The following is a 24,040-nucleotide window of genomic DNA, read 5'->3' as shown; positions in this document are numbered from 1 at the left end:
CGCCATTTTAATTTAAGTTTTAGCATATTCCAAATCATTTCCACCACAAATCCAATCACCCATTTACAAAATTAATTCTATATAATTAAAATCCACCTCCTCGTGGGATCGACACTCGTCACCATTGATCTATACTACAATAGATTCGTGCACTTGCGAGTACATTAAAATTTGCACAACAAGTTTTTGGCGTCGTTGCCGGGGAGGTAAGTAATTTTAATTCATAGAATTAATTTTTTTTTGAATAATTTCTTTTATTTGTTTTCTTGTATTTTTTTTAATTAAAAAAAAAGAAAAAAAAAGTGAATCTACATTTAAAGGTTAGTATTTCTTTTCTTTAAAATTATGTGATTTAATTTTCAATTTATTTTTCTTTGTAATTTTTTTTAATTAATTTAATTTTTAGTTAATTTATTTCACGTATTTATTTTTGTGTATTTTTATAGAAAGGTTGTAATAGCGCAATAAGGTTAGTATCGTAATTTCTCCCTTTTCTTTATTTTTATTTGTTTTGTTCCCATCTTTATTTTTATTTTATTTGTTTTGCATGCATGGTCGTAGGTCATTATTACCTAATCTTGAACCTATAGACCTTGAACTTGAGAAAACACTTCGCACACACAAACAAATTAAAAATAAAATGGATTTGCAACCACAGGAGAGGCCATTTAAGGACTATTTTAGTCCCTTAGCTAATTTGAGCACATCATGCATAAGATACCCAAATGTAGCTGCTAGGAGCTTTGAACTAAAACCTAGTGTGCTAAATTGTCTCCCCACATTCTATGGCTTAGAAAATGAGGACCCATATAATCATCTGAATGATTTTCATGCCATTTGTCAAACTTTTAAATATGAAAATTTTTCAGACGATAATGTTAAATTTAGACTATTCCCATTTTCTTTAAAAGATAGAGCTCGTTCATGGTTAAATACTTTACCTGCTAATAGCATTTCATCATGGGAACAAATGGTAACGAAATTTTTGAATAAATATTTCCCAGTGCATAAAACCAACGCTATTCGCAGGGAAATCTCAGAGTTTACCCAGAGAGATGACGAGCAGTTTTTCGAAACATGGGAGCGATTCAATGGGCTACTCTTGAAGTGTCCACATCATGGGTACGAGAAATGGCACCAATGCCAATACTTTTTGGAGGGATTATTGCCGAATGTGCAAGAATGGCTAATGGCAACAAGTGGAGGAGAGCTAATGTCAAAAAGTGCATCAGAGATTTGGAAATTCTTCCAGCGACAAGCGGATAATTCCCAACAACGAATTCGATCACTCATGAATACTAGAAGGATTAAGGGAGTAAATGAGGTTCACATTGGCGAGTCAAGTTTAGAAATTAAAGAAGTCAAAGCGATAATTGAAGGTCTCTCTCGACAAATAGCATCGTTATCGACTGCTAAATCAACAGAGCCACATGACCATGACTCATACTCAGATCAAGCCAATGCCATAGGTGTAATGAGAAAACCATCGAATTACAACCCATACTCCAACACATATAACCCTGGATGGAGAGATCACCCAAATTTTTCATGGTCTCAAGGATTCCAACAGAATGGACCAGCAACTCCACCTCCACCAATTCCTCAAAATCCTCAAGCCTCTCAGCCACCATTCAGACCATACAATCAGAACCAAAACCACTCTCAACCCAGACCATGGGAGGATGTATTCCAGAATTTCATGAATGTTACTCACTCCACGATTGAGCAACAGAACCGCACCATTGATGGACTACGAAATGAATTGAGAGCGGGCTGCAACTCACAAGCCCAATTAGTTTCAAGCCTCGAGAAGATGGTGGGACAACTTGCTTCTTCAGTTCAGACCATGGCAATGACTGTTGAGAAAGGCAAATTTCCAAGTCAACCAGTGCCTAATCCTAAAGGAGTGCATGAAGCAAGTACCAGTTCACCACAGCAGCATGGAGAGGTCAAAGCAGTCATGACCTTGCGAAAAGGAAAAGAAGTCGACAACAAAGTGGAGATGCCGGTGACAAAAGAAAATCAAATTGTACCTGTGAATGTTGAGAACTCATCACCAGAGGAGAAAGAAGAAACCAACCCACAAGAATATGTTCCCAATGCTCCATTTCCTCAGAGGTTAGCTAAAGGAAAGAAGGGAAAATCTACAGGTGAGATTCTCGAAATCTTCAAACAGGTAAGTGTTAACATCCATTTACTTGATGTTATTAAGTAAGTTCCATCTTATGTCAAGTTTCTTAAAGACCTTTGTACTAAAAAAAGAAATATGCATGTTCAAAAGAAGGCATTTTTAACAGAAAACGTTAGTTCTATACTCCAACATAAAATTCCTTTAAAATGCAAAGACCCAGGCTCCCCCACTATCTCATGTAGTATAGGGAACCACACAATTGAGAATGCTTTGTTGGATTTAGGAGCTAGTGTAAATCTGTTGCCTTATTCAGTATTCGTTAAACTTGGACTTGGAGAATTACACACAACTCTAGTGGTGTTACAGCTTGCAGATCGGTCCACAAAAATACCTTGTGGCATTGTGGAGGACGTGCTTATCCAGGTAGACAAGTTTTATTTTCCTGTTGATTTCATTGTAATTGACACTCAATTAATACAGGATTCAAGGAAGCACATCCCCATTATTCTAGGCCGACCTTTCTTGGCAATTGCGGATGCTCACATTCAATGCAGGATTGAAAATATACAGTTGTCCTTCGGCAACATGACTATGGAGCTGAACATCTTCAACATTGCCAAACAACCTCACAATGCAGATGATGGAATTGTTGATGTGGATTTAATAGAAGCATTAGTTGATAATACTTTTGTTTCAAACCTTAATGATGATCCTTTACAAACATGTTTAACTCACTTTGGTTTGGATTTTGATATTGACAGATCGGTCGATGAGGTCAACGCCCTACTTGACTCAGAACCATTTATGGACACTAATAAATGGAAGTCAAGAGTTGAGCAACTAGCACCATCAGAGAAGCAACTCATTCCATCATCAGAATCACCACCGAAACTCGAGCTCAAACCATTGCCCAACACTTTGGAATATGTGTTTTTGGGAGAAGAAATTACTCTACCGGTAATCATCTCATCATCTCTAAATAACGAACAAAAAGGTAAGTTGTTGGATGTTTTAAAAGAGCACAAAGGAGCATTAGGATGGACCATAGCAGACATAAAAGGTATAAATCCAGTAGACTGCATGCATTACATTCACCTTGACGAAAATACTAAAACTACTAGGGAGATGCAACGTCGGTTAAATCCTAACATGAAAGAAGTTGTTAGAACAGAAGTCCTTAAGCTATTAGACGCATGTATCATTTACCCCATTTCTGATAGTTCATGGGTCAGTCCTGTGCAAGTTGTCTCCAAAAAGTCAGGAGTCACTGTAGTTACCAATGCCGATAATGAATTGATACCCACTAGAGTAACTACAGGATGGCGTGTATGCATTGATTATAGAAAGTTGAATTCTGTCACACGTAAAGACCATTTTCCTTTACCATTTATCGATCAAATGCTTGATAGATTAGCAGGCCATGAATTTTATTGCTTTCTAGATGGCTACTCAGGATACAATCAGATCCCCATAGCACCAAAAGATCAGGAGAAAACTACTTTCACTTGCCCTTTTGGCACATTTGCATATAAGAGAATGCCATTTGGATTATGTAATGCACCTGCTACATTTCAACGATGCATGTTAAGCATTTTTTCTGATATGGTTGAACGATTCCTTGAAGTCTTTATGGATGACTTTTCTGTCTTTGGTGATTCGTTTGATCAATGTTTACATCATCTAACACTAGTTCTGCAGAGATGTATCGAGAAGAACTTGGTCTTAAATTGGGAGAATTGCCATTTTATGGTAAAACAAGGTATTGTTCTCGGTCACATCATTTCGAGCAAATGTATTGAGGTTGACAAAGCCAATGTGGATTTCATTTCTAATCTTCCTCCACCCAAAACAGTCAGAGAAGTAAGATCTTTCCTTGGGCATGCTGGTTTCTATAGACGTTTCATTAAAGATTTTAGTAAAGTATCTAGACCCTTATGCAATTTACTTGTTAAGGATGTACCTTTTATCTTTAATGATTCATGTCTTGTGGCATTTGAAAAGTTAAAACAGTTGTTGACATCATCACCCATTATTCAGCCCCCAAATTGGAGCTTACCATTTGAGCTCATGTGCGATGCATCTGATTATGCAGTAGGAGCAGTATTAGGACAAAGAGTTGATCGAATTCCCCATGTTATTTACTATGCTAGTATGACATTGAATGATGCACAGTTGAACTATTCAACTACTAAAAAGGAAATGCTAGCAGTAGTGTTTGCATTAGAGAAATTTCGACCTTATCTCATTGGTTGTAAAATAATCGTGTTCACAGATCATGCTGCTCTTAAATATCTTCTCACAAAGAAAGATGCAAAAGCTAGACTAATTCGTTGGGTGTTACTTTTGCAGGAATTTGACTTGGAATTCAAAGATAAGAAAGGGACAGAAAATGTTGTGGCGGACCACCTCTCTCGTCTCCATTTTGACACAATTACAGAGCCATTAATATTGAATGAGTCATTTCCAGATGAACAATTAATGAGTGTGAAAGTATTACCTTGGTATGCTGATATAGTTAATTATCTTGTTACAGGTAAACTTCCAGAGCATTGGACCAAGCAAGATAAGGCTAAATTCTTTGCAGAGATAAAGAATTTCTTTTGGGATGACCCTTATTTGTTCAAGTATTGTACAGACTAAATTGTTAGACGATGTGTCCCAGAAAATGAAATTCAGAATATTCTTTCATTCTGCCATGAACAAGCTTGTGGAGGCCATTTCAGTGCTAAGAAAACAGCGACTAAAGTTTTACAATGTGGTTTCTATTGGCCATCTATATTTCGAGACGCTTACACTTTCTGTTCTTCATGTGATAGGTGTCAACGAATGTGGAGCATTACACGAAGGAACATGATGCCATTAAATCCAATTTTAGTGGTTGAGATTTTTGACGTATGAGGTATCGACTTCATGGGACCCTTTCCCCCATCTTTTGGCCATCAATACATATTGGTTGCTGTTGACTACGTATCGAAATGGGTAGAAGCAATTCCATGTAGGACCAATGATCACAAGGTGGTGATAGCATTTTTGAAAAGCAACATTGTTTCACGCTTTGGATTCCCTCGAGCGATAATCAGTGATGGTGGTGCCCACTTTTGTAACAAAGCATTCAAGGCTCTTTTGACAAAGTATTCAATCACACACAAAGTGGCGACCCCGTATCATCCGCAAACCAGTGGCCAAGTTGAGATTTCCAATCGAGAAATAAAGCACATATTAAAAAAGACGGTGAGGCCGGACATAAAAGATTGGTCATTAAGACTTGATGATGCCTTATGGGCATATAGAACGGCTTTCAAAACCCCGATTGGGATGTCACCCTACAGGCTAGTGTATGGAAAAGCTTGCCACCTACCTGTGGAACTCGAGCATCGTGCGTATTGGGCCATCAAGAAATTCAATTTTGACATGCAGCAAGCCAGCTCAGAAAGAAGATTACAGCTGGCAGAACTTGAAGAAATTCGCAATGATGCATATGAAAATGCCAAGATTTACAAGCAACGAATGAAAGTCTTCCATGATAAGTAAATTATGAGAAAATCGTTCACTCCAGGTCAGAAAGTGCTTTTATTCAATTCTCGCTTGCACCTATTCCCAGGTAAGTTACGCTCTCGTTGGTTTGGCCCATTTATTGTTCATACTGTTTTTCCACATGGGGCAATTGAAATTAAGGACCCAAAGAACGGTGTCACGTTTAAAGTTAATGATCAAAGATTAAAGCCATATCTAGAATACCAACCACATGAAGAAGACACCGAAATAAATTTGAATGACCCACCAAATTTGAATTGATTTTTTTTCTTTTCGTTGATTTGATTTTTCTTTATTTCTTTTTATTATTATTCTTTTGCTAATTGAAATTGTTTTTGCATAAGTGTGTTTATTTTACCATTAAGTTTTCTCTTATCATTTTTAATCATGAGTCTCATACTTAGACCGTTTCTTCTGAACATTCTTAAACCACTTCAACGTGTCAAAACTCATCTCAAAAGGCAGATTCAATTTTGTAAAACACAACGCATTTGGGCTCTACAACCACCAGAGTTAGTAGCCTATGTTGAGGGTTTAGAACGCCAACTTAGAGACATTGAGAGAAGTGTTTACGACATCCAGTTGGAGCTTGAGGTAAATTCAATAAGAGGACGATTTTAATTTTCTTTGTGTGTTTTAATTTGTTTTTCTATTTGTGTGCTTTAGTTTGTTACCCCGGTGAAGTGGCGGATAACGGTACTCCGTGACAATCAAGTCGGTTACTTCAGTTTCCCATAATAACTGATATTCTGAGGCGAAGGTATGGACAGAAACGAGATTCTAGCGAAACTTTACAAGCGATTCCCTTCACTTCCTCAGAATGCCCTCCTTAAGATCTATAAAGCTCGGTCCGAACGCATGCGATTACTCATGAGGAATAACATACCTGCTGACATCTGTTGATTAATCGAGGCTAAAGTACGATCGGCAGGTGAGTTACCTCCAAAATTTATTGCATACATGCCTGGTTGTGGTAAAGGAAATTATGCAAGAAAACGACGAGCTCGAAGATTTATTGCATACATGCCTTGTTGTGGTAAAGGAAATTATGCAAGAAAACGACGAGCTCGAAGAATTTCTGTTGCTTGTCATAAGTGTGCCAAAATGAGTTGCAATAAAAACCCATGTTCTTTAGGAATGGTGTCTGATAACAGGGAAGATAAGATTCAATTCATTAGGGATGGCTTGAATAAGGAGTCATTGGATGATATCCTTTTGTCTCTTGAAACGCATCCCAGTGGATATGTGCAAGGAGCGATTCTCCAGTTATGGCCATTATTCCAGAAAAAGCATGCACGATATAGTCTCGGGAATCTGACTATAAACGACCCTGTTTGCCAGTTTATAAGAAAACTAGATAGGAAGCCTATCCTCGACCCATAGAGGGCGTTCAAGCCGTTTCTGGACGTAAAACCAGAGGAAGATGTGAGCCACAGTCGCAACTACCTGTAAATATCCTTTCACTTTACTGTTATTTTATTTCACTATTGTTTTATTGTGTGTATTATTGTCCTTAATAATTTTATTACTGTTTCCTTTTTGACTCGCGAGCCACGTGCTTTACGCGTTATTTGACACTGACATGTTACCTCATACACAACTGTGACCCATTGTCACCAAGACTCTTAAATGTGATTTTTTTTGTCAAGCACTCACAAATTATTTTTTGAGAAGTATCCCAATGGCAGCTACTCCAAATAGACAATTCAAGAACATTTGTGTGCTTTCTGGATTTACATATGGCAAACATAAAGAGTTCGTTGAGGCAGCCATAGATCTTGGTCGCAGCATAGCAGCGAGAAAATTACACTTGGTGTATGGAGGAGGTAATCGAGGGTTATCAAAAATGGTCTCAGAAGCAACTTTTATCAGAGGCAGCCAAGTGTTAGGCATCATCCCAAGAGCCCTAAAACCTTTGGGTAGTTCGTCTGACTCATCAACTGGAGAAGAGTTAGTCGTCTCAGGTATGCAAGAAAGAATAACTGAAATGCTTAATCATGCTGATGCTTTTATTTTCCTTCCAGGAGATCTTGCAACACTAGAGGCACTTATCACACTAGCATCTTGGGCCCATCTGCACATCCACCAGAAACTCATTGGTTTGTTAAATGTCAATAACTTTTATGATGGCTTTATCGCATTTCTTAACCATACAATAAAAAACTATTTCATTCCCTCTAATGCGAAAAACTCTTTATTTGTGCTCACACTGCTAATGAGCTACTTGATATGTTACAAGCTTATAGACCAGAGCCAGACCCCTGGACCTTTGTGTCGGAGCATCCAAATAATGATGGTAACAGTAGCCACAGTAAGAAGTACAAATTAGATTTAACTCTCCGCTTGTAAATATTGTTTTCTGTGTTGCACCACCCAGGTGATGTCTTCTAAACTCTACTTCTTTCCTTTCAAACATTGAGGACAATGTTTCGTTCTGGTTGGGGGGAGGGAATAGTCGACAATTATGGAATTTTGGTTAAGTTTTTACTAATTTTTTGTTGTAGAAACTAACTGTTGCTAACTTTTTGTGTTGAAGATGGCTGAATATGGAGTGTAGTGACTCTAGAAACACATCTTCATCGTTTAAAAAAAATTAAAAAACTAAAAAAAAAATTCAGACATTTTCTTTTTCTTTATTCTGTTTTTATGTTTATTTTTCTTCTTTTTTTATTTTCTCCTCTATAAATATACATTTTCCAACTTTTGAGTCGAAGATGGCTGAATATGGAGTGTAGTGCCTCTAGAAACGCATCTTCTTTAAAAAGAATTATTTTCTTTTTCTATCATTTTAAGTGTAACTTTTCTAATTAATTTTTATGCATCATTTTCACATTTCTGCATGCATATTTTCTTTTCATGCTTAGAATAGGTTGGGGGGTAGAATGTTGTTTTAAAAAATATATATATATTTTGTGTGATTTGTTTTAACATTGGATGACATGATTAATTTCAAATTTTAGTATTTGTATTATCTTTGGTCTTAAGTGATGTTACGTTATGTTTGCTACTCTACATGTTGATGTCGGAGACAAATGTGAGTTGCTTGAAGGAATGAACATGTCATAATAAGTACCAAGTGAGTTTTGAGCCTATTATTTTTCTTGGAGAATAACCCTTTTGCCCACTCTTTATACAGCTTAGCAGTTTATTATTTTACACACGATCTATAAATTGCTTTTGAGTTAACCCTTAAAAAAAATTGTAAAATAAAAAAAAAATGTGTGTTGTTACATTGGGAGGCCCATCTAACTAGTAGATATAGATGATTATTTAGAGCCCTAAAAGACGATGGAAAGACCATTTTTGATCCGTTTGAGCCTTTCTAGCCATCCCTTTTATTAAATATCCATAGTTAACCCTTTTGAGCCTTTTTTTTTAAAAAAAAAATATTTTCTTTATCAACTTATCATCTTGACCCACTCCGATTTGGAGTATTACCCGATGTCTTATAAGTTCCATCACCTATTTATGTTTGAGAAAAATGTAAATAATTATTTTGTTCAGTGAAGTTATGCCAAAAAAAAAGAAGAAAAAAAAAGTTGTTGTTTCAAAAGAATAAAAATAAAAATAATAAGTGAAATCTACCTTGCAATTTCAAAAAAAAAAAAATTCTCCGCACTTTTCTCAAACATACACTTTGTTTTCCTTATTTCCCTTCTTTGTTAGCCATGTCCCTAGCCTACGTTACGTCCTAATAAAAGTCCTTCTTGATTTTAGGGAACTATAGTTTGAAGTAGAAGCTAGTTATATGGGCTAAAAAGATGAAGTGATGCATAATAATAATAAAAAAAGATAAATAAAGTGGGTTAACTAGCATTTTTGTTTGACTTGAGATCGTATTATTTCTAAGCTGAGGGCATATTTATTTCATCTTGGTGAGAGCATGTGATATCACTTCTTTATTATTTTCTCTCTCAATTACCATTCATTGGAGTGACTATTTTTAGTGGGTTTAATTTATTTGTGAGAGTGTCACTACTTCCAGTGAGATTTTGGGGTTTGACATGTCATTCTTGAAAGTAGATATAACAAAGTCTACTGGGCTAATTCATGTGGATGGTTGATGTGAGTGTGATGTTGCTTTAGACTGGAGATAATGCTTATACTTTTATTTGATTGCTATCATTAATCTGATTGAATAAACACGAGTGTTTCTAAATTTTTAAAAAAAATCATTTTGAATTTGAATTTGAATTTGAATTTTATTTTCGCTTCATTTGCTAAGGACTAGCAATAAGCTGGTTGGGGGGTGTGTTGAGTGTTAGAAAATGCATATTTATAAAGGAGAAAACCGTCATTTTACATTTCAAGTCTTACTAACACCTTTACTTTTATGAATTTAACCTTCTTTTGATTTAATTCCGTTTGTTTTATTTTAATTAAGTATTTTATGTATTTTAGGGGCATCATAGTCATTTCACAATAAACGAGAGATCAGATGGCAAAACGGACATCACTTTTGAACTCAGGACGGTCGAAAACCTGAGGGGGAGCATAAAAGGAAAAATAACATTGTTCACATGTACGGTACTATTCACATGTACGGTACTATATACGTTACTGTTCACGACACTGTTCACATAGACGGACGATGACGTGGCATTGACCGATGATGTGGCATTGACTGATGAGGTGTCACGATCCTGTTGGGCTAAAATTCTTATGTACTGTTGATGGTGACGTGGCAGCATATCAGTGGACGAAAAATCTCGCGTACGGTACATGCATCACATAGGATTATTTTCAACCAAACCGCATTACTGTTCATCCGGGTCAAACCGTGTTACTGTTCATCCGCGTGGTCAAACCGTTGACTGTTGACTGATGACGTGGCGCAATCCTGAGTGTCCAAACTGTTTTTAATCCGATGGCCATAATTTACTCCATGTATCTATAAAAAGGGGGCCTTCCCCCCCTAATTTGATATCTTTGAATCCATTTTTGGGATCCATTTTCTGTAATTCCTTCTCCATCTTGTATTTTCTTCGTATTTTAATAAATTCCCTTTTTGCCCCTAGTTCAATTATGAGTGGCTAATTTTCTTTCAAGCTTGGGTTGAAGGTGAAGTCTCAACATGTGTCATGGGCTTTATTTGGTAAATTTATTTTCTCTTCCCCTCTAATTTTTGTGGATGTTTTGACTTCTCGTCGACAAATAATACTAATCTTGTCTAGTACCGCCTTGGTTTCACCGGCCCTCTAGTACAAGGTTATTATTATTTGGCACGATAAGCCCTTAGCACCATATTGATTAGAGCGTGGTTCATGAGGTGTGGATTCCCCCCTCATGATTTAATTGGCATTAATACGAATTATTTAGCCCATGATGCATGTTGATACGGATCCAGATATCCAAGTACGTCATTTCAATATATTTCTCTTCAATTTATTCTTGCCATTTCAATTCCAATTTTAGAATTTATTCTCGCCATTTTAATTTAAGTTTTAGCATATTCCAAATCATTTCCACCACAAATCCAATCACTCATTTACAAAATTAATTCTACATAATTAAAATCCACCTCCTCGTGGGATCGACACTCGTCACCATTGATCTATACGAAAATAGATTCGTGCGCTTGCGAGTACATTAAAATTTGCACAACACTGTGTTCTTTTGTGCTTTTTGCTAGCCCATTGCAACAACATTCTTTCCTTGAAAACCGAGCTTCCAATTACTTACAATTATGTATATGATTTAAACACAGTTATTCGAAATCAAGTAAACTTTATAAAAATTAAACTCAAATGGATGTTCATGCAAAAGATAATGAAAATTCAATAAAAACATGTCAATTACTCTCTAAGTGATCTTGATTTAAGTCTAAAAGTGTCATGATAACTTTTATTTCATAGAGTTATCAACATACAATAAACGACATCCAGTGGAATTTGGAAGAGTTTATTGCTTCTAAAGCCTACATGCCACCTCCAAACAGAAATCGGAGAGCTGTATTTTTGGCTGACATGGAAGGTCTTTTTGATGCCAACTGGTACCTTGATAGTGGGGTTCCTTACTATCTCACAAATAATTGTTAACATATATGTTTCCATAATGTTGAATTTTGATGATAACAAACAAGATTAAGAATGATTAATCTTTTAAGCTCAAGTTATTTTTTATTTTTTTTAAATAAATCATTATTTTCACATTATAAAGGTTTCATATTGAAAAAATGATTTTATGAAATTGGTTGTTTTTCAAGTTTATAGTTTAATTGGAAGAATTTTGAAAACTTTGAAATCAACAAGTATTACTTGAAATTTTGAAAAAAGACTTATTTGAAAAGTTTCATATCATTGTGGGCCATATCATAATTTTAAAAAGTTTTGGAATTGACAAGGCATTATTTAGAAATTCTAAAATTGGACCTATTTGAAAGCTTTCATAAAATTTTGGGCTATAATATAGTTTTATAAAGTTTTGGGGTCAAATTATAAATTTAAAAAATATTTCACTGTAGCAATTACTGTAGCAAGCGGCTAACCGGATATGGTAAACGGTAATCCGAAATTTGGGCAGTAAGCTTCTGGAGTATAAACGGCTATCCAGATTTCTCAAGCGACAATCCGAATTTCAAAAGCGGCTAACCGGATATGAAAAGCGGCATGCCGATATTATGAAATTCAAATTTTTGCCTTAACGGTAACATAAAAGCGGCTAATCAGATTCCATAAACGGTAAGTCAGTTATGACCAAAAAGTGCATAACGACTAGTTTTTGAGCTCAAATTATAGAAACTCAAAACCAATTCATTTTTGGTAATCTTGACAAGCAAAAATAAGTGCACACAACATATATTGAGCTTCAATTTCGTAAATCATCATTTATTAAATCATCTTTGTTCTTCAATTTATATATCCACTCTTAAAGAGAGTTTCATTGTTGTAATTTTCATTTCTCATTAAATTGTGAGTGTACAAGTGTGAGAAACACTTGAGGTGAAGAGATTGGAGATATAATCTCTTGTTGTAAAGGTCATTGACACCTTGAAGTCAATTGTAAATGTTTGAAGCCTTGGAAAGACTCGGATAGTGAAGTCTTCAAGTTCGGTGTGCTTGGAGGCGTGGACGTAGGCGGGGATTGCCGAACCACGTAAAAATCGTTGAGTTTGCTTTCTCTTCCCTTGCTCATTTATTATTGTGCTTTCATTGAATTTATTGTTTTCGAATTTATTAAGGCATTAGATTGGATTGTTGTGTGGTTTGCTTAGCTTAATTTTTAAAATCCCAATTCACCCCTCCTCTTGGGTTGCCTAGTTAGTATTTCAATAATATGAACAATATGTAGATCACTGACTTTTCCGCTGGTACATCTAAACTTATCATTGGTAATGGAACTGGTTTGAATATTACACACATTGTGAATGCTACTCTTAGGGTGCATGGTTCATTAAACTCCACCACTGCACTTAAATTGAATAATATACTATTAGTTCTGCAAATAACCAAAAATCTTATAAGCATATCTCAATTAACTAAAGATAATGACATTGTTGTTGAATTTATTGATAAGTTCTGTTTTGTGAAGGACAAGGTGAAGAATTTGATCATACTGTAGGGCAAAGTTGAAAAATGTCTATACAGATTGCTATTGTCTCCTCCAATAAGAATGTCTCTGACTCTTCTATTCAAAATCATGTGGTCAATGTTAAATATGATGTTTCAAATGTGTTTGTCATTCTTCTTTCAATGTTTTCAACTGTCATTTCTGATTCCAATAATGAAATAGCAGAATTTGTTGGTTGTGCAAACTCTAAATGTTTGTTAAATGCATCTATTTTACATTAGGTGACACTGTATGACATGAGCTAACCTTTTATTTTTCTGTGTATGTGATATATGATTTGCTTTTGTAAGTAACCATGATTTTGATATTCTGAATTACTATGAATTTATGTTAGTTTATTGTGATATGTTATTTTATAAAATTTATGAATTATGATATATGCTTTACTAAAAAGAATGCTTGCAATATTTTTAGTATCGGTAGGCCTAGTGTGTTAGGAATTGATTTACTTACTGAGTTGACAGCTCACCCCTTATCACTACTTTTTGCAGAATAAGTTCCTTTTGAGAGGTGTGCTTAGCTTTGGAGTTAGAGATTTCGTTTTCGTTTGCTATTTGAATAAGAAAATGAACAGATTCATGTTTCTTTTTAGTTTATTTCTGTTATGCACTTGTAATTTAGAGTTTGAGACTTTTGTTATTATTATGTTTTGGGAGAGATTATTTAGTGTTAGACGTATAAATTTATGGATTTATTTGAATAAGAATTTGAGGTATTTCAGTTTGGAATTTATGAATAAGGATTTCGATTTGTAAATAACCTCCTTTTGTACGTGCTCCACACGTGTTAGATTTGGGGTGTTACATTAGTAGTTGTGGTTGCAAAATGTTACATCCATCGAGTTGATGGGAGATTAAATACATCTAAGCAAGAATTAATAATTATGAAGCTGATAATACGAATATAAATATAAAATACGATTGACATGTTGACAGCAACGGCGAATATATATAATAATAACACCAATCGTGTTGATGGGAGATTATTTGTCAAAATTATTTTTTATTCATGTGGCTTGAAAAGCGACTCTATGTTGATCATTCATTTATTTTCTAATTCGTATTTTACAGATATAGATTTTTATTTAAAGCTACCATCATTTCGCATTGGAAAGTAAAGGGAGCAAAATTAGTTTATAAAGGTAGGTCTATAATAATAAACCCATAAGGAGGAAGCTCAAGCACGCGAGACCCAACACAACTGAGTAGCCTCATCTAAGAATCTTGTAATTTGGTTGTTATACATTGAGGAGTTCAAATACCAGGTATTTAACTATTTTTTTCAATTAACCACTCACCTCAATTTTTACTCAGTAATCTGCATAGCTCACTATAAGGTAATGCTAGTTCAGAAAATATATTAAAATAGAAGTCCTGTACATAGAATATTTCAAAATGTTGCAAGTTTTATAAAACACATGTAGATCAACGTATTCTTCTATCGTAAGAGATTTTATGTAACCATTGAACCAATGAACACTCACAAATTAATTGCTTTACATGTGAGCTGGATTAATTTGAACTACAGACCTCTTCTTCCGTAAGAGATTATTTTATCCATTTAACCAACCGTCAAACATCCACGAAAATTAATTGAGGATGAAATGAGATAGCCTACAAGCTACGGCAACAAATTGCCTAGACATTTACTGACCAAATCGAATTCTACGAGCATTAATTTCTATTATCCAGATGGCATTAAATTAAACCATATTCACCAAATTACAGAACAAACATCACAAAATAAATCATCTCCTACCTAAATTGTTTCTCAACTGTCACTCTTTGCCTTATATATTGAAATTAATTTCTCAAGAAACGCCTCACAATTTTTTTACCTGGAGATTGACTCCATCTTCTGGCACAGTAATAAAGCTATAAATAGGTGAATGAGCATACTCGGAAGAAAGTAAGAAATTAAGACAAATTAGCCTGCATGAGAGCAAGTAGTGTCTTAAGCTCAACCATGGCCAAATTTTGTATTAGACGCACTCGAGGACCAAATTCAACCGGGATGTCTTACAATTTAATTCTAAGTGCTATGGTTGCCCGTGTAGGTGGAGTATGGTGGATCTCTATGTTGAGAATCATGGCTGCTGTAAAGGATAAGGTGAACTAGTTTTATAGTCAAGGTAGAACTCTACCATTCAAGTAAGTGGAGATTTTTTGAATAAAAGTGACTTGAAAAAAGAACTAACAACTTTACACGCATTTGACTTGAAGTTTTAATTTCTTTGGAAGTTTGCATGAGCACCAAGTAATGACATGAATTTTATATAAATTAATGCATGAAAGTCAAGAATTCTTTTACGTGCACGGACTTTCATTGATTTCGTATTGGTGCTTTTGTTGAACACGTGGCTAATGTTGAAATAAAAGGGAAATTAAAACTTTTGTCCCTGAGGAAAGATGAAATAAAAGGGAAATGTTGAAATAATTTTGTCTCTGAGGCCTGTAATTAAAGTAAAAAATTTATGTTACACCATCACTATTAATTACAGAGGGTTCAGAAATATTAAAATCAAGAGCAAAATACTTCAATGACTAGAGGTTCAATTCTAAACTTCTGTTCTTAATTTTTTATGGACATATTATGACCCTATGTTATACTTGCATAAGAAAATCATACTTAAGTTTTCTTACAATTTTAATTTCAGTTATTGCTAGGACTTGCTCTAAAGTATTAGGGACTTTAGGCAAATTTGTTTTATGAGGCCTGCTTATATTTAATAGTTTTAATACTCAAAACAATAAAAAATTTAAAATTTAATCAATTTTTAATTATATATTGAATATCAACAATCAATAAGATGGTAAGAAATTTCGAAAAAGAACAGTAATTAAAAAAAAATTAATTCCCTCAAACCATTATTTCAAGAAACTATTTTTTTTCTTCAAAAGTGAACAAATAAATATAATAGCTTTCATTAAAGAGAAGAGTGGAAGAAATTTTTTAATATTAAATAATCAAGTTTTTTTTAAACAAATAAAGAATTTTTAAATATTTTTCTTGAAAAACTAATAATGAATTAACAATTAATACTATTAATTATAGTTCTTTAATGTTAAGATTATCAAATATAAAATTTGTGTAAAAAAAATCTTAAGTGTAAGATAATTATCAATTAAAATATGCCTAAAAATAGGCTTTTTTATCATAAGTAAGTTAAAAAAATAATTTGATTATATTAAAGAAATAAAAAAAAAAGATCTTCTAAGATATAAGGATTTGGCGGCCACAATGTGAGACCTTAGGCAATTACCTAATTTACCTATATTTAAAGCCGCCCTTAATTTTTTCTGGAAGTGGGCACATTGATGTCAGTCTATTCAATCCATTGCATCCGCTACGAAGGATTAATCGCGGAATTAAAAAGCTTGATAGAGTTGAGAATTCAACGTGCAAACCCCAATTGAAGCTTAAGTTGGGGAATCCCAACCTGAAATGGCTCTGGTATCAGTCCTGATGAAGCAACTGCTGCAGCCTTTTATGGGCATATCAGAAATTTACAACCCTCCTCTGTCCATCTTTCTTCTTCTTCTTATCCTCTTGCTCACACTTGTGCAGTTGCTGAAAATCACCAGACGTAGTAGTAACCATCTCAACTTACCTCCATCCCCACCAAAGCTCCCCATTCTCGGCAACCTTCACCAGCTTCTGGGAACTCTCCCTCATCGCTCTCTCAAAGCTCTTTCGGAGAGGTACGGCCCTTTGATGTTCGTTTACTTTGGCAATTCTCCAACCTTTGTGGTTTCATCGGCTGAGTTGGCTGGTGAGATGTTTAAAACTCATGACATTGTGATCTCGAACCGGCCCAAAACCACACCTGCTAACATCCTCGTATATGAATGCCAAGATATCACGTTCTCTAATTACGGCGAGTACTGGAGACAAGCTCGGAAGATTTGTATTCTTCAACTCTTGAGTGTGAGAAGAGTGCAATCATTTCAGTATGTTAGAGATGATGAAGTTTCAAGTTTGGTAACTAAAATTCGCCTCTCGTGTCTTAATAAAGGAGGTCCTCTTAATTTAACAGAGATGCTACTGACTGCTTCCAGCAATATAGTTTCCCTCTGCGTTCTTGGGAAGAAAGCTGATGAAGAAGAAGAAAATATTGGAGACAGCAATAAGCTGGGAGAGTTGTCAAGAAGGCTGGAAGAGCAGCTTGCTGCCTTTTGTATGGGAGATATGTTTCCATCTTTGGCATGGTTAGATGTTCTCTCGGGATTCATTGGTCGTCTCAACGCAACTGCTAGAGCATTTGACGCTTTGCTTGATCAGGTGATTGAAGAGCACACGAACAAGGTATCAAAAGGAAGTGGGCATGATGATGACCAATCTGATAAAAAAGACTTTGTGGATATACTCCTCCAACTTCGAAAGGATGGCATGCTTGGGGCAGAGCTCTCTCAGGACAATCTTAAAGCAATTATCCTTGTCTGTCCTTCCTCTCAACCAGCTAGTCTTAATTCTTTTAATTATTAGCTCTCTCCTTTTCAAAAAAAAGAAAAAAATATTAGCTCTCTCTATATTTTTACATCTTTTACATACATCATGCACGCAAAAGCGCGCTCTTGCATATACATAAACATACATCAATACTAAAGGCTTTTCATGTTTCACATTCTCAGGACATGTTTGTAGCAGGAACTGAGACTACTGCAACAACACTAGAGTGGGCAATGGCAGAGCTAGTGAAAAATCCAACTAGTATGAACAGAGTTCGAGAAGAGGTTAGAAGTGTGGCAAAAGGGAAATTAAATATAGACATGAAGGAAATTGAGAAGATGGACTATTTGAAATGTGTTGTCAAAGAAACTCTGAGGTTACATCCACCAGTTCCTCTCTTGGTTCCGCGAGAAATGGCAGAGAGTATCAAATGGAGAGGTTATGATATTCCTGCAAAAACTAGAGTGATTGTAAATGCATGGGCAATTCAAACAGATCCCCAAGTTTGGGACAGGCCAGAAGATTTCTTGCCAGACAGGTTTTTCGCTAACCCGGTGGATTGTAAAGGCCGAGACTTCCAATTTATCCCCTTTGGTGCTGGAAGAAGAGGATGCCCAGGGATATCATTTGCGTTAGCTGCAGTTGAGTATGTGATGGCCAACCTTTTGTACTGGTTTGATTGGAATTTGCCTCTTGGTGAAGTTGAGGAGAATTTGGACATGTCTGAAGTTAATGGGCTAGTGGTTCATAAGAAATTACCTCTTCATCTTGTGCCAACGCTCTACTCCCCTTGCTCTTAATCTTGATATGTCTAGAAAAATATCCATTGTACTTATATTCTAATCATGATTATCCTCTTTCAATTCCCTCTTGTGAAAAATTGTACCAGTGTTGTCTATTTTCTTCTATGTTCATGGACACCTTGAGGAGCAAGTTATTACCAATAAAATTTTATCTGTCCATATCATATTGGTCCTCTGCTTGATCTTTTCCATAAATTCCATCAATCGGTTTAGATTTAGAGAAATACAAAAAGTTAACAATTACCAATGGTGCTAGTAGTCGTGGTTGCAAAATATTATATCCATCGAGTTGATAGGAGATTAATTACAACTAATCAAGAACAAATAATTATGAAGCTGAAAAAAATATACAAATATGATTGACATGTTGACAGCAACGGCGAATATATATAATAGTAACACCAATCGTGTTGATGGGAGACTGTTTGTGAAAATTGTTTTCTCATTCATATTTTATATTCTTGTGGCTTGAAAGCGACTCTATGTCGCTCATTTATTTATTTTCTAGTTCTTATTTTATGTATACAGGTTGTTATTTCAAAATTCCACAATTTTGCATTGGAAAGGAAAGATAGCAAAATGTAGTTTATTGAGTAACGCGTATGTCTATAACAATAAACCCATAAGGAGGAAGCTCAAGCATGCAAGACCAAACCCAAATGAGTAGCCTCATCTAAGAAACTTGTAATTGGGTTATCTTACATAGATGACTCCAAGAACCAGGTATTTAACTATTTGTTTTTTCCAATTAACTGCCGATCACTCACCTGAATTTTTACTCAATAATCTGCATAACTCACATAAGGTGATGCTTGTCTAGAAAATATTTTAAAATAGAAGTCATGTAAGTAGAATATTTCAAAATTTGCAAGTTTCCTAAAACACAAGTACATCAACATATTATTCTATCATAAAGAGTTTTTCTGCACCCTATGAACCAATTAACACTAAAAAATTAATTGCTTTACAAGTGAGCTAGATTAATTTGAACTTCAGACCTCTTCTTCCATAAGAGATTCTATCAGTTGAACCACCAATCCAACACCCAAACAAATTAATTGAAGATAATGAGATAGCCCACAGGCTACAGCAACAAATTACCTAGATATTTACTGAACAAATGGAATTCTACAAAGTGTTAATTTCTACTACACAGATGGCATTAAATTAAACCATATACACCAAATTAGAGAACAAAATTCACAAAAATAAATCATCTCCTCTCCAAACTGTTTCCCAAATGTCACTCTCTGCCTTATATGTTGAAATTAATTTCTCAAGAAACACCTGACAAATTTCTTACCTGCAGATTGACTCCAAGTAGTGGCACAATAATGAAGCTATAAACAGGTGAGTGAACATACTCTAGAGAAAATGAGAAATTAATGTTGTGGTTACAAATTGATAATCAGAATGGGCTGGAATCAGAATGATAATTGAAATAAAAAAGGAGAATGGAAATCATAATAGATTGCTATAAGTAATTAAAATGACCTTAATTTATTATTGTCGCCGTCATCGTTGTCATCATCATCATTGTTATTATTAATTAATTAATTAATTAATTATTAATAATAATAATATCGTCGTCGTCGTTGTCATTATCATTATTATCGTCATTAATTAATAATATTATTATTATGTTTAAAATTATCACTATTAATTATTCGTTTTATTACCATTAGTCAATAGTACTCGTATTATTACTATTATTATTATTATTATTAACAACAATTACAAAAATTAGAAAAATAACAATAACAATAATGTAACATAATAAAATTAATTGAGGATAAAAGTAGAATTATGAAATTGGGATGAGGGTAAAATGGGGAAGAGCTCAAGGGATGGGAACTTGATTCCCACCCTGCTCCCCCCACATAGGAATAAAGTTCCCATTCCTTAATCCAAAAAACATGAGGGCCTCACATTTTTCATTCTTATTCCCACTTCTATTTTAGTAAGTAAATATTATCAATCATTTTCATTCCAAATTCTGATTCCCTAATCCAAGAAGTAAATGTGCCATAAGCGAAATTAGACAGCACGAGAGCAAGTGGTATCCTAAGTTCAATCATGGCCAAATTTTGTCTCAGACACGCTCGAGGACCAAATCCAACTAGCATGTCTTGCAGTTTAATTCTAAATGGTATGAGTACCCAAGTAGGTGGACTATAGTGATTCTCTATGTTGAGAACCATGGCTGCTGTAAAGGATAAGGCGAACTGATTTATTGTCAAGGTGGAGTTACTACTATTCAAATCAAAGTGGAGACTTTTTGAATAAAAGTAACATGAATAGTTTAATATTCATTTGTAGTAAAGTTGAGAAAAGGAACTAACAAATTTGCATGCATTCCTTGGAAGTTTTAGTTTATTTTGAAGTTTGCATGGGCATTAGATATTGGCATGAATTTTTTTTAACTTTTATAGCATGCAAATAAACGCATGAATGCCAATAACTCTTTACATGCATTAACTTTCATGCATTCATTCACATACCATAAAAGTAAAAAAATTCATGCTAACATTTAGTGCCCATGCAATCTTCCAAAGAAAGTAAAACTTTCAGTAGAAAGCATGCAAATTTGTTAGCTCCTTTCAAATTTTTTTTAACATTTACTGCAAATGAATATTAAATCATTCAAGTCACTTGTATTCAGCAGCACGTACACATGTGGGTGCTTGCAAGCAACTGTTATTCCGAATTCGTCTACAGTAGCTACCAACAATTTTCTAATTTCCTTAAGCATTAAAAATAATATTAACAGGAATATCCATTAAAAAATGCAAATCAGATTGGAAGCTTACCAAGATGACCCTACTTTGCTGCCGCATGAAATGAATCATATCCATTCCTGGCTGCAATAGAGGCAGTTTCAAGGTTCATATGTTGAAGCATCTCTTCAACCATCTGCACTCTCTGCAGCCACATAAAGGGGAGTCTGGCCTTCTTGATTTTGTTTCGACAACAACTCCTTAGCTTCACTAGAATCACAACCCTGCAAAATCTCTGTAACTTTACTTAAATTCCCAGTTCGAGCTGGCAAGTGTAGCTGCAAGTGACTTCTTTTTCCTGGCAAATCCTTATTCTTCTTCCTCTGACCACCACCTATAAAACTCAGCTGTCTCTCCGTCACTATGCGAAAACTCTTCTGTTCTCCATGAAACTGCAAAAACTCCTGTTTTTCCATCACAAGTACTCAGCTGTTTATCAATAGTTACACCATGAAAACTCTGCTGTTTCTCTATCACTCCACGAGCACCGGGCACTTTATTAGTGTGCACACCATGAAAACACTGCTGTTCTTCCATAACCCTTTGAATACTAGGCTGTTTTTCAAAGGTGACACTGAAAATACTTTGCTGTTTCTCCATTGTCCATGTCCTAAAACTGCTTTGTTTCTCCATTATCATGGACAGAACTAGACTTAATACCCAAAACTAGCTACAAATATCACTGACACTCAGCATCCAAATCCTTGACGTACAAAAAATTGAAACATCAAACCTTGAATTTCAAAAACCCAGAAATCATTTCTTTTCCTCCACAATCATCCACAAAGCAGATTGATATCAAAATCAAATAATTAACTTTCTTGCAATCACAACTACGATTTCCTGTACAATTTCAAGTCTCTAATTCAAGAACCAAATTTTACCCATTTCAGCAAACATACCAAAAACCTACTCATATAGCAATATATATCAACAACGATCCAGGCTCAAAATCAAACCAAAAATAAATAAATAAATAGAACCTTGGAATTGGATACCTTGCTTTTTGAGCTAACACTCAAGTCTTTGTGGTTACCGGGAAAAATAAATAAAAATTGAAAGTAAACGAACTCAAATCAGCAATCCACTAAATTGAAGAACCCAGAAACAGATTTGTAAATTTCAAAAGATCATAACCTCAATCAAACCCTCAGTTCTTTTGACCGCTGGGGCGTACCTTAGAGTGAAGACAACTGACATACAACAAGCACTTCACAATTTAAACCGCTACCAGACTACCAGTTGCTTGTGACGTTATTTTATTTTATAATTTTCAACAATTAAGATGCTTTATCTTTTTAATTTTATTTACTTTTATATTCATTTTGGGCCACTAAGCAAGTTGCATTATCTGAAACTTGCTGAAAATAAAACAGATCCTGTCTTTTATTATTTTATTTATTTTGTCAGGTAAATTTTGTCCCTCAATATATATCAGAGAAAAATTTGTGTGCTGATATGGTTGGCCTACTCATCAGGAACCCACCATTGGATAAGTTTATTAATTTTTTCATTTAATTTTTGAATATCAGTATCGAGGATCCAGCTATGGTGCCACAGTTGTATGGTACCACAGCTGGATCCAACCATTGAATCTAGCTCTGGTGACAACTGTGGGCTAGATCCAATGGTTGGATCCATCTGTGGTACCAAACAACAGTGGTACCACAAATTTGTCCCAGTATCGAACCATTAAAGATACTATTATATTATATTATATTAATTAAATATTAATATATTATATTATATTGTATTATATCAGTACTATATTAAAATAATATTATATAACATTAGTTCTACATTATATTGTATTAATTTTTAATTATATTATATTTAGTGTTGCACTGTATTGTATTAATTTTTTATTACAAATTTAAAAAAAATATCTATTAATACTTAGAAAAAAATACTAAATATAAAATTCTTAAATTTAAAAATTTAACATTATTTTTTTAGTATAAATATTTTTATAAAAAATCATAATTCTTTATAAAGATCAAAGTTTATAGTCTTAAAATTTGGACAACATAACATTTATTTTTTTACCTTTTCCAAATATATAACCTGTGAAATAAAAATTGAAGCAAATAATTTAATTAAATAACCTTTAAATAATATCAAAACATAAATAAAATACGTCCAATCATATTTTTTTAATTTCATAAATTCAAATTCCGCTATTGCTTAACCCTTCAAAGCTAGCAACTAATGCATTTGTAACTTTCAGTCTCAAAGAATTTAAAACCTCCATTACTCTCACATACCCAACCGACTAATGCTCACAAAAACTAAATGATTTGAGAAAAACTCACCTGGAAGCTACAAACTAATCAATATGTTTATGAAATTCAAGATGTTAAAAGCCTAGCACTAGCACAGTGTCTAGTGTCAATCATGATTCCTGGACCTTAAAAGGCATATCAATATTGTTGCAGCTAAGTAATGCTCAGTTAACATATCAATGTTCTTGCAGCTACGCATCAGATGAACACTCATTTGGAGCGCATTTCCATAACGCATCCTCGAAAGCATATGACTTTGCATTGGAAAATATCGCTTGTTTCTAATATGAAATGAAAATTAAAAACAAACGTATTTGCTATAGCAGTTCCTTTCGAAAAACAAAATTAATGAGGATGAAATACATCCAAATAAGCTGACCATGTCTGCAAAACTTTGCAATAAGTAAGAAAACAGCAACAAAACCAAAAAAGTAAACACCTTTAAGAATTAAGATCGTTGACGACATCATAAGGAATGGGATTGACAGTTTCCAA

The 24,040-nt window shown here is 34.4% G+C and overlaps 1 protein-coding gene, 1 long non-coding RNA gene and 1 other non-coding gene across 3 annotated transcripts; 1 reads left to right on the top strand and 2 right to left on the bottom strand.

Annotated features, from left to right (window-relative positions):
- Positions 1 to 1,021: 1,021 nt before the first annotated feature.
- Positions 1,022 to 1,125, bottom strand: LOC127901602 (small nucleolar RNA R71). Its single transcript, XR_008053846.1, has one exon. It is a non-coding gene; the product is annotated as a small nucleolar RNA R71 (small nucleolar RNA).
- A 15,379-nt stretch (positions 1,126 to 16,504) lies between these two features.
- Positions 16,505 to 18,650, top strand: LOC102609889 (cytochrome P450 71A1-like). Its single transcript, XM_052438633.1, has 2 exons — positions 16,505 to 17,671; positions 17,866 to 18,650. The coding sequence occupies exons 1-2, from the start codon at positions 16,679 to 16,681 to the stop codon at positions 18,481 to 18,483; spliced, it is 1,611 nt and encodes a 536-aa protein (XP_052294593.1). The 5' UTR covers positions 16,505 to 16,678; the 3' UTR covers positions 18,484 to 18,650.
- Positions 18,651 to 19,571: 921 nt separating this feature from the next.
- On the bottom strand, positions 19,572 to 22,645 carry LOC127901408 (uncharacterized). Its single transcript, XR_008053549.1, has 2 exons — positions 21,297 to 22,645; positions 19,572 to 19,789 (listed from the first exon to the last, which is right to left on the bottom strand). It is a non-coding gene; the product is annotated as an uncharacterized LOC127901408 (long non-coding RNA).
- Between the last annotated feature and the right edge of the window lie 1,395 nt (positions 22,646 to 24,040).

This window comes from Citrus sinensis, chromosome 3 (genome assembly GCF_022201045.2).
Source record: "Citrus sinensis cultivar Valencia sweet orange chromosome 3, DVS_A1.0, whole genome shotgun sequence".
Taxonomy (NCBI): Eukaryota; Viridiplantae; Streptophyta; class Magnoliopsida; order Sapindales; family Rutaceae; genus Citrus; species Citrus sinensis.
Note: the sequence above shows the minus strand (reverse complement) of the source record. Positions and strands in the feature narration are given on the sequence as shown.